This window comes from Ictalurus furcatus, chromosome 10 (genome assembly GCF_023375685.1).
Source record: "Ictalurus furcatus strain D&B chromosome 10, Billie_1.0, whole genome shotgun sequence".
NCBI classification, from domain to species: Eukaryota; Metazoa; Chordata; class Actinopteri; order Siluriformes; family Ictaluridae; genus Ictalurus; species Ictalurus furcatus.
Window position 1 is genome coordinate 22,572,438 of NC_071264.1, and position 12,075 is coordinate 22,584,512.

The 12,075-nt window shown below is 40.7% G+C and overlaps 1 protein-coding gene across 4 annotated transcripts in view; it reads left to right on the forward strand.

Annotated features, from left to right (window-relative positions):
• The window catches only part of furina (furin (paired basic amino acid cleaving enzyme) a), a 93,047-nt gene that overhangs the window by 47,980 nt on the left and 32,992 nt on the right, over positions 1-12,075 (forward strand). For all 4 annotated transcript variants that reach the window (XM_053635396.1, XM_053635395.1, XM_053635393.1 and 1 more), the window contains 2 exons: positions 2,903-3,001; positions 9,764-9,859. In XM_053635396.1, the coding sequence (XP_053491371.1) occupies positions 2,903-3,001; positions 9,764-9,859 (195 nt within the window). The remainder of the gene's footprint in view (positions 1-2,902; positions 3,002-9,763; positions 9,860-12,075) is intronic.

A 12,075-nucleotide genomic window follows, 5' to 3' on the forward strand; every position in this document is an offset into this window, starting at 1 on the left:
TTTCAGACCCGTATTTTGTGTATGATGTGTATGATTAGGCTGACAAAGATGTTCCTTTTAAGTGCCTGAATAAGCTGTCGCAGCCAAGTTTAAAAAAGATAAGTTAGAAATAGCACTGCCCAAAAAGTAAGGGCAATTGCAGACCTATATACTGTCCATGTAAGGCCTTGGGGGGGGGGAATTATATATATAATATTTTCAAGGCCTTACATGGACTATAAAGCACTCCTCCAGAGATATTGTGTCTGTGTGAGCATTACCATGGGCCAAGCTTGCTCTGGTATCCCGAGAGTAGCATGTGGGTTCTGCTTTTCTGCAGAATTAATTCTCATTTTCAGGTGGTCTGCTTTCTCTGGTATACCAAGCTGATCTTGACATTTATTTAATTGGAAAATAAACAACCGCTGGATTATTTTTAAAACCTGTATGGCACTGCATTTCAATGAGGTTGTTGGATGGCCCTTCCTTCCATTTCAGTAATTATCCCTAGAGGCTGCTGCGAATTTAACACGCACAGTGCTGCCTGTCGACATTCCCTTTGTTTAGTTTTTTTTCCATCACTGGAACATTTCGTTTTGTTTTCCGTTAGATCTCTGCCTTAGTTAAAATGTAGCAGGAGATTGTGCGCTTGTACAGATTGTTATATAGATAGTTAGGAGCTCTAATGGTACACGTCAGGTTAGGTGGAGGCTAATTGTAGATGATGGCACTAATTTCTGTGGGAATGTGGGGCTCTCATTGCGATCTCTCTCTAGTGCTGCTCTGTTCTCCTTTCTGAAGCTACACGATGAGTCTAACGTACACTGGGAGGTAATTGGGCCACCTGCACATTTCTCACGACACAGCTCTGCTTTTAGATGTTGGAGCAGTGTAGCGCTGACAGGCTAGCATTATTGCTGTGTCTTGCCTGTTTTTTAAGGTCTGCTTTCATCCTTGTCCATAAATATCTTTCTCCATGACGTTCCATGCATTCCTTCGAGATGCAGTGCAAGTGCAGCGCAGGCCTTCTCAGACTTGGCGTTAGAAACTTGAGATACATCTGCATTATCTGGTATTCGGTTTAGATTTCAAGATTTCGGATCAGAGGCCAATGACACAACTCCAGATCTTATCTAATGTTTTGTTGCCATGTTTTGGGAAGGACATGCTGTTTCCTTGTGTGTGTGAGGGGAGTTGAGCATGATGTTGGGATGATATGGCATTATTTTCATCTCTGTGCTAGTCTAAGCCTAGAGTTAGAAGCGCTAAATCCAGCTGTGACTTAACATCCAGCCTTTTAAGTCCCTTATCTCGGCTTGATCAGAACGCACCTGCCCTTGGCTCTACTTTGCCTTGTCCACTGCTTTCTACAGAACTCTGATTGCAGAGTAGCCACTTATAATTTTACCCGTCATACCCAACGTTTCTTCTTCTTTTGTACCGTGCTTATTTCATTATGCCATAATCCTTTTATTCATTTTTCGTCCCTGTTCTCTAATCTGTGATTGTCTTTATGGTTGGCTTCTCCACTTGCTTCAGTGCCTCGAAGCAAATCTGTTTTCGGAACGCTTTCTGCTTTTCTTTGCCACACTGGTTTTATATGGCTTATGGAATTTGTGTTGTAATACAAGCTGTTTACTTGAGATTAAGTAGAAATGAATGGGAGGAGATCAGGACTAAAAACCCTCTTATCTGAATGCTTTTTATCCCTTCCACCGACAATCCACCCCACCCCATATCTGTTCAATTCGGTGTCAAACCCAAAGGCTTGTATTACACATTCCGTAATACATCTAAGCATATTACACAAGTGGATGAGTACCCAAGTTACAAAATCTAAGGTATGTACTTGTTCATGTGGGGTTTTTGGTCCTTACTTGAGATGATCACTTAGAATATGAATTCCTTCCTACTAATGTGAAAAATTCAGCACGTCATTTTTAATATCATTCAACATAACACCGTCTCTTAGATTGCTACGTTTTCTGTCAGGATTTTAGGGTCGCTCATTTTCATTTTATATTTATGAGCTCATTTTTGCTAGAGCTGATGATGATCTATACAGCTTCTCAGCATCTAATGAAACTTTCAGTTTGTCATTCAGGGGTCATTCGATGTTTTTGTTGCAAGGATTCTGGGGTTGAATGATGTTTTCAGTCATGCCATGCCTTTTTTTTTTTTTTTTTCCTTTTTCCCTCACCCCCACAGTTAGACATGTCGATGTGTCTCACACACACATCAGGAGTTTAGCAGCTCATGAACTTCTGTGTTCTCCCATTCATCAGACAGAGAATCGATCTGCTTGAAAACTAAAGCTTGGCAGTTGTGTGGATGGGAGGCCGGCTGACTTCAGTTCAGTACATCAGGCGTACGCCTTCACCATGTAGTCTGCGCCTTTTGATCTAAAAATGAGGTCGTGGTTGGGGCACTTGGACCGCTTTAAGATGACCTGTAATACTGGAGCAGCTTAATCTGCGCTGCCCGTTTTCATTAAGGCAGCCTTAACTTGGCAGCTTCATTAAGTGTAGCTGTCTTACTGTGTGTCTAATTCTCTCAGATTTTTCTCTTTATGTCTGAGAGTAGAGTGCTCCTGTCTTTCAGCTTTGCTTCTTTGATCTTTTTTCTTTTTATTGTTACTATATCTGTCTTGCTATGTATTTCACTATTCTCTCATCCTGATTTTTTTTTTTTTTTTTAAACCCATATTTGATGGATACATAAAGTAATCTCCTTTTCTTTAGTAAGAGTCAAGTAAGAGAGGAATGTGGTTTTGTTATGCAGTGTATTGCCACCATGTTTTCTTAGAAAATGCGTTTTGAATGCCTCCTCATTTACGACATTTCAAAACAACTCTGTGCTTTACCAAGCATATCTTTTAAGATGCAAGTCTAAATGTTTTTCCTCTCTGTGTGTGTTTTGGCAGATATTTGGAGAATACTACCATTTTCGGCACCGCAGGGTGGTGAAAAGGTCTTTATCTCAACACAGAGGAACACACATTCGCCTGCACAGAGAGCCCCAGGTATGTGTGAAGTGCTCCACACCGCTTCCATTTAACATTTAAGACGACTCAGTATTGCAGTGTATGATTTTTGAGCCAGTGCACTCAAAAGTAGCATTTATTCTGTGTGATATGAGGTTTTGTTTTTTTTGGTCCCCCCCCCCCCCCCCCCCCATGGATAGTTGAGTTAAAATTTAACAATGCCATAGTTCAAGTCAGACTAGAAGGGGTAGGAGAGTGTTCGGGGAATATCAAACAAGTTTACTTGGGTTTGTAGCCCAACATATTTCTCTTCAGGAATAGAACTAGAATTTTCACACACAACAGTCTCTAGAGTTTACACAGAATGGTCTGAAAAACAAAAAACATTGAGTGAGCAACAGTTCTGTGGGAGGAAACCCCTTGTTGATAGAGATCACAAGAAAATGGCTAGATTGTTTTGAGCTGCCAGGAAGGATATATTACCTCTAAAGGCTCTGGTATACTTCGTTTTTATACACGTAAGCTAGCGTATGCGCACAGTCGTACGCATAGCCTTTCAAAGTATACTCCATTTGACATGCACGTGTACACAGGCAGTGGACGCATACATAATATGACAACTTGCACTACTTCTCCTGGCCTAGAGTCAGTACAGAGTAGCAAAGGACTGAAGGACGACAACGAAGAAGGATCACAACAACACGAAGAACAATGCTTGGGTAATCTCTCGCCACGATTAGCATCCGTATACAAATGCTTATACACGTTAAGGCTAGAGTTATACAAACGCGGGTAAATGGTCTGCACTTATATAGCACTTTTGTAACCTTAGCGGTTCCAAAACGCTTTACACTGGTTTTCATTCACACACTCACAACAATGGTAGCAGAGCTGCCATGCAAGGCGCTAACTTGCCATCAACTTGGGGTTCAGTGTCTTGCCCAAGGACACTTCGTCATGTGGGCTGGGAATCAAACCGCCAACCCTACAATTAGTGGACAACCCGCTCTACAACCTGAGCCCCAGGTGTACTTTCTAATGTGCACTCGTTTCCGTCTCTTCCATTTATCCTTCGACTACCTTGAGAATCAACGGCCCTGGGTCACTGTTGCCACCTTGTGGAACAACTAAATAGTGCAAAAGAATTAATTGTGCATGTGCGTCCTGCGTGTACAAAGTATGCACGGTTAGAAAAATCAGGCGGCGCCCATACCGTACACGTGTACTCTATGATGAAATTTGCGTCATGCGTACTGTGTGCTGTTCCTAGAGTATGCGTAAAACTTGAAGCATACTTGCTACTTAAATAATCACTCTTTACACCCGTGGTGAGTAGAAAAGCATCATTGCACCAGCATTTTCTGAAATACTCAAACCAGCACATCTGGCACCAACAACCATGCCACGGTTAAAGTCATAGGTCACACTTTTCCCGATTCTGTTTGATGTGAACATTAACTGAGGCTCTTGACCTGCATGAATTTGTGCATTGTGCTATTGCCACATCATTGGCTGATAAGATAATTGCATAAATGTACAGGCCTTCCTATTAAAGTGGAAGGTCGGTATATATACACATGTACACTCACCATCCACTTTTTTTGTGGAGTTGAAATTTTGATCTGATCAAATGGTCTAGGTAACCCTTTGAATAATCTCTTAAATAGAAGACTAGTAATCAAGTAAATCTTTCTGTCTAATTACTGTCACCATCAGAATCTGCCCATGTGTTGAGACAATATGCTCCTTGTTAAAACCATCCTGGTAGAAAGTACAGTTCATGTAACAGATTTGAATCTAGGTTGGCTGGGCTGTGCGATGGGCGTTGAACTAATAATAAACTTTATTTTATTAATAATAATGCTGATGATGATGATGATAATGATAATGAACTAACATTTTGAAGCAGACACAGGACGTGGACTGACCTCCGTAGATTTGGTTCAGTGATTTAATATTTCTAGACATTCAGCCAAGATGCAGAACATTTCTGTTTAAAAAAAAAAAAAAAAAAAAAAGAGGTGAAAACTTGAGTATAACACAAGAAATCTATATTTTATCAAACAATGACATTTAATGTTGGTAGTAGAAGATGAATAAAAGCATTATACTGATTGATATTTTGTGCATTGTGTCTCGTGTCCTTGGTCCTGAATGTCAGACAGATGTGTTTAATGAGCAGCTTTACTCTGGCTACAATCTCTTCTTCTTGCTGTGTGTTTAATAATCACACTTGGATGATTTTTTTTTTTTTTGCTGAGATAGAAGTAATTAAAAACTTGTTAACACAAGCAGTACGATTAAAAAATCTGAACGCACTGACTAGACTTCTGGTAATGGCGGCTATAAGCCTCATGCTCTGAATATGCATAACTATGTTGTGGGTTACGTTTAATGCGCATATAAATGAAGATTGTCCACACTTGGCTCAGTTTATTGTACATATAAACAGTTCGTTGGGGATCTACAATTACTGGCAAAAACCTTTGCGTGTAAACATAACCTTTTGTAAGGTCTTGTATGCCTTCCTGGGAATTGATTTCTTCTGTGGGATCAGTGTGGTGATAAGCCCTGTGTCTCTTTTGAGCATGATTAGAAATCTGTTGGCCCACATCATCCTTGGCTTGTACCGTCTTCCACTTGGTGCTTTTTTTTTTTATGCCGGACTTTAATTGAAAAAGAGCCCTCAGAAGCTCCTCTGGTGTTGCCATCTCCTCCGGCTACTCCCACACCAACTCCCCATATTTGTGTGGTGTTCCATTAAGACCACATAAAGGACCGCCTTCCTGCTTCTTCGACAACTTTTGAAACATGAGCGTTTGAAGTTGAGGTGTCTCCAATGGCTCAGCCTAACATCTGCAGCTATTCAGAGCCATAAGAGCGTTTGTCACTCGCCAGCCGCTTCGATCCAGATGGCAAGATCAGAGGCGACATGAAACCTGATCTCTGCACACCTTCAGATCCAGAGGCTAGAAATCTCCTTAATGGAAATCACTGAGTGGATCAGTATGTGCCATTACTCAGCTTCTACAGGGGGCTAAAGTCTGCATGCAGACTCGTGCTGGATAGCCTTCAGGAGTGAGAGGCTGACTTAGCTAGATGTGCAAAAACACTCTGGTCTGGTGTGCAGAAGTGATGAGGTGTGTGAATAATGAGGCCACCTGGGATCTCGCCACAATGACTGCACACTGGGTGGGATGTGCATGCGTCTCTATAATGTGTGTGTGAATGTCCCAGACGCCCAGACCAGAGGCACCCCAGAGGTTCAACAGCCATTAATTCAGATTTGAGAGCCAAAAAAAAATTAATTCTCCCCTTTTAAAAAAATAAAAGGCTTTCTCTCCCCATTACTTGGTTTTTACTGTCCATCTCGACTGATTAAACTCATTATCAAGTCTCCTGTAAGGATTAATAGAGGTTCATGTGCTTTTGGAGCAAGTAAAACAATAATGGGCCTGCTCTTGTGGCAAGATGGGACCGATTCAGAAACTATGACCAAACAGGGCCTGAAGCAGTTTCTGTAGATGACTGGTTAGAGATGTTTTTGCTTCATCATTACTAATCACAGACTGAGATCAGGACGTTTCTAATGTTTACGCGACCGCAGTGGAGCCACGTCATTTTAGACAGGTGATTTTATATCTGTAAGCAGCGATGCTACTGAAAGACTTTGAGTCATGCCAGATGCCTTTGCTCACCCTCTCAACAAAGCTTGATGAGATTTCCGCTAGCTGCCCTGCGCCACTTCCTGTTGTTGAATTCTTTTGCTCCCTTAGCGCCAAATTGAAATGGGAGCCTTCCTGGCTTTTAGACAGCTCTTATCACGAAATAACACTTGTAGACAGAAGACTTTGGGATCAAACATTTTTTCCAATCTACATTGCTTTTCCTAATTTGAAGTTAAACTGAACTACCCTTATGAAAATGGGAGCGGCTAGAAAGATTATCAAAGCTTTATCCTTGAAACCTTTTATTGGGGGCTTTCAGACTTGTTATGCCGCCATCATAGCGTCACATTTCATATCATACCCTGAGGAAATGACAATAATTTTGGTCCAGACAGACAAGTATCTCCTTCTGATATGCGTTACCCACCACCGCCTGCTGTATTTGAAATGTCTGGAGAGTGGCCGGTTAGTTAAGCTTTTCCAGATTACATGCTTCCAGACTCATTTATAATGGATATTTTTATCTCCACTGCTGGAGCGTCTGGTCCGCATTTTTCAGTCTTTCCCCATAACTTGGAAAAATCACTGCTTGAGGCATTGGTTACTGTTTTTCTCCACCTTAAAGTCTGAACAGCTAAAATGCTGGCATATTAAGCTTAGTTTGTTTATCCTGCATCAGTTTTATTTTTGAATACACTGATTTGGCCTTTAGTAGATGCTTCAGCAGATCAGACACTTTGCTTATTAGCAAATCAGATGGTTCTGCATACAAGTATTGCAATGGTGGCGCACTTTCAACAACTACAAACTTGCTTCTAATTATTTTCTAATTGCCCTTATGCATTGATTGAAATGCCTTAATAGGGAACAGAATCCTGTCGATATTCAGGACTGTGTACACACTAATTACGGCGCTAGTTTCTAGTCTCAAGTATCAAGAGATTCTCGATCATAAGTTCAGCATGCAGCCTCATTAACGCTGTACTCGGGGTTGGAATGGAGTTGGTCCCATTTGTTTTGGCAGTCTGTGAAGTGAACCTAGACATATAGTCTTAAAACACGTCTATCACAGGAATGCTCTCAGGTTTACATTATTAACTCTGTCCGTCATTGCTCACTGATGGCGAATGCAGTGGATTCCCATTTGAGTCGAGGAGATGAGCTCGACATTATCTCTGGCCTGTGAAGTTTGTACAGGATTAGAGAGAAATTTAAATTCTACCACAATCTTCAGCCTACTCTTCTTTCAGAGAAAGCTTTTGACATCAATGTTAAAAATAATAAGCCGGGTTTTAGTTGGTCTCGGATGAATTCTTGCCTTGTTGCACTTTGAGTTCCCTTTATAAACGAATTCTCTATAGATGTATACTAAGCTCAGACAGCGTTTTAATATTTCATGACCTTAGCATTTTTATATATATATATATAATATAAATTTAAATAATTAAACGATTTTCAACATCAAAGTCCTCTCCTATGGAAAAGGCTATGCAATCCACATTTATAGTTCAAAAAGGCATGCACTTCAAAAGTGAAAATCCTGAGACACTAAAAGTAGACTTGACCAGGTATCAGAAATAATGGTCGACTTTATCATGTTTCATCAGATCAGTTGATTTGATATTAGAGGATCTTATGGTATAACACAAACGGTTTCCTATTTTATCAATATGCCTTGTAATAAAAAAAGATGGCACATGTTTACACCAAATCAATTTTTTTTAAAAAACACGAGGTTTCACGTAGGAGACACTTTACCATTAAGAGGCCATTCATATAGAAGCTAAATAATCACTGTATTCAACCTGCTAACTATTCAACAACTGGTTTAATACCGTTAAGCTATGGTGGGCCTCATGTACATCACTTGTGGTGTTTCTCCTAGATTAACTATTCTATTTGTGATTTAGTTTATCCTAATAGGCCTGAAACCATAATGAAGAGAGAAAACCTAAGGACAATAAGTTTATATATAATACATTCCAGCTATTTATAATGTTATATTTTATTTAATTATCCTGTTAAAAAAAAAAAAGTTGCATAGAAGTAGGTCCAGTAGACCATACATATGCGTAATACATATGCGTATTGGGATTTTTCCGTGATTGTTCTTGTTGTTGACAACTCTTTGATGTTCTCTGATGTCTGACGTTAAACTGTTTTGGTTTTTTTTTCTTCTCGTCCTCGCTCCCTTTCCTTTGTGGGTGTTACTTTCAGAATGAAACCATTTCTAATAAACTGCTCATTTTGTGGTACTTGCCTGTGGATTGGGCTTTGCATTCGTAACCTGAGTGCTGGCTACCTGGGTAATTCCACCAAGATGAAGATGTGCTACTTTCAGCCTGACCTTGCAGCTTTGTCAGGGATGACTTACTCTGGCTGTGTGCTCTGATCACTTCAGCCGAGCTGTCACTTTGCTGCTGAACAGAGGAGGCTGGATGCTCTGCTTCAGTCAGGAGTTTGTCTACCTGTGTTCTCTCTTAGTTTACTGGCCTTTATTAGCTTGACTGCTTTACAGGTTTCCAAGTCATTATAAATAGTTTGTTACCATGATGATGAGGATAATTTCTATATTACTATGACTCTCTTAATATATAGGAATCATTTTAGTGATGGGTGTTCAGACACATGCTAAGCAGTTATTAAACTGTCGACTGTTCCTTCTGACCAGCCATGTGATTACTACATAAAAGTTTAAGTCATTCTGAAAATAGAAAAGCTGTTTATAGCTGATGGGCATATTTCCTTTTTTGAAGCGCTCGTACAGTGACTGCTTGCCTCCACATCTGAAATAACATCTAATTTCAGTACTGCTGAGGCCTGGGAAAGAGTGGCAGATTAAATGTAAGGCCCCAATGAACACAAATGCTTGTCGTAGGATCATTTCCCAATACGCTAGACACATGAACATGAATGAAGTTGATTTACAGCAATATGCATTATAACTGGAGTAAAGGTTAGTTGTGTATGCACATTATTTGCTACAGTCAAATCTGCCACTTCATTTTCAGTTAACATTAAAATCCTGATTTGTAATATTATTACAACTGCCTGGGTTATTAATACTGCCTTTTTGTACTTCGAGTGTCATTGACTCAAACATGCTTGTATTATCACGGTGTGTGTTTCTTAGGTCAAATGGGCAGAGCAGCAAGTGGTGAAACCGAGGAAGAAGAGGGACATTTACTCCGAGCCTGTTGACCCCAAGTTTGCACAGCAGTGGTACCTGGTGAGTCATGCACCCATACATGCTCGGGCGGATGTGGTCAATGAGTGAAATGTCACCACGTTTGATTGTTACTTCAGTTCAATGACTGGCACATAAAGGTGGCCTATCCTTCAGATCTGAGTAGGAGGTGATGTTCTATATCATGGTGCATGTGATTGCATCATTTTGCACCAGTGCTGAATGCTTAGCCTTCTCAAAACTTTGGCCACAAATGATGTGACTTGGTCTTGCAACAATATGCAGTTTTGTTTCAAGACACACAAATGAACTATAGGGCTAAACGTTAGTTGACACCTGACCATCACACCCATATGTGGGCCTTGGACGCATAGAATATCTATGTTCTGTAGCTTTACAATTTCTTTCAGTGGAACTAACCGACCCAAACATGTTCCAGCATGACAATGCCCCTGCGCACAAAGCGATCTCCATGAAGACATGGTTTGCCTGCCAAAGTTAAAGTGGAAGAACTCGAGTTGCCTGCACAAAGCCCTGACCTAAACCCCACGGAACACGTTTGGAATGAACCAGAATGCTGACTGTGCTCCAGGACTCCTCACCCAACATCAGTGCCTGAACTCACTAATGCTCTTGTGGCTGAATGAGCAAATTCCCACAGCCACACTTCAAAATCTAGTGGAAAGCCTTCCCAGAAGAGTGGAGGATATTCTAAAGTAAAAGGGGGGACTAGATCTCTAATGGAAAATTCAAAAAGCACGTACAAGTGTGATGATAAAGTGTCCACAAACTTTTGCCCATATAGTGTATCAGATTAGTGTATCACATTAGTACATCTTGACATGATGTGAATTTAATTACTACATTTGATGGCATTTTTTGACCACTAACTGTTGGTCTTCTTTTTGGTTTTGCTATCTGTTAGTGATATCACAATATGCCAGAGTTCTGATAGTTTGCCTCGGATACATGAATGAAAATAAGGTATTGCAGTCATAATTTTCACATTTGTCATGTCAGGCAGAAATCACATTTACTTATCTGAGCAAGGTGAAGCAGATGAGGGTTATGGGCCCTGCTCGAGGGCTCTGTACTGGTAGCTTGGCCGTGCCGGGATTTGATCTCACAACCTTCTGATCAGTAGCCTAGAGCCTTAACCACAGTCACTACTTGTAGCTGGATGGAAACGGTCATTCCCTGCATAGCTGAGAGACATCCAGCTTTGAGACTCGACTTGCTTACACCCAGATATGTTAACTGTATAAAATGTTTCCATAGTAATGTTCATGAAAGATCCACTGTAGAAGATGTCATAGATGTGAAACAGATGAAAAGCCCCAAACTCTCTTGTTTGCTCTCTTTGTGGAGAGAGCAGTGCCTACAGACAATTCTGCTTTGTGTGGATCCATTTTTATTTGCCAACTCCCACCCATTAGCTAATTCTACCCTATCACAAAACTCTCAGCTGGGGAGGATGAAGGCAAATATGTGTTTCTGCATCTTTTCAATTTGCTGCATCACAGGACGGCATAACACACTCTGAGGAAATCTGTCTTCCCTCCTCCGCATGCATGAGATCACTGATACCTGCGATTAGCTAGTGTCACCATGATTGACAGGGGAGAGACATTCCTCCCACCTAGAGATCACTGCCAACTTGGCTCTCTTGATTCTCAGTCACAGACAGCTGTGGCATTGTTGGGAATCGAATTTGTGATCTCGGAACAATAGGGAGAATGCTTTTTCGGTTGCGCCACTTCTGTTGCGTGGTGTTTTTTTTTCCTCCCGTCTTCTCCAGAGGGTGACTAGAAACTTTTTTTTTTTTTTTTTTCCTCTCTCTCTCTTTGATTTAGGTACATGCTAACATTTAGAAACTTACCCAATTGGCTAACTCTTGAGGATGTAGCACTACTTCAACCTTGCGGTAAAAACCCTTATAACTTATCCACCTACTGCCTACCATCGCTGTGAGCAATGCGCCAAACACTGATCATCTGTACGCACCCTTAAGCTAGAACTATCATAAGTATTAAACCAGTTTGCAGAGATTTACTACCAGCACTTATACAGTGTTGACATTGTGGATATTTTCCAAGTCTGAGAGTCAGCCGGTTTTTGATTTTGGCCGTTTAGAAGTGTTTTTCTCCTTGTGAAAAGAGGCTGAAAGTCACAGCACAGTGTTCATTAAAATGTGTAACATTTTTCTTATAATATGAATCTTTAATGGTGAAAAATGCAAAGTTGTTTAGCCTCTAATT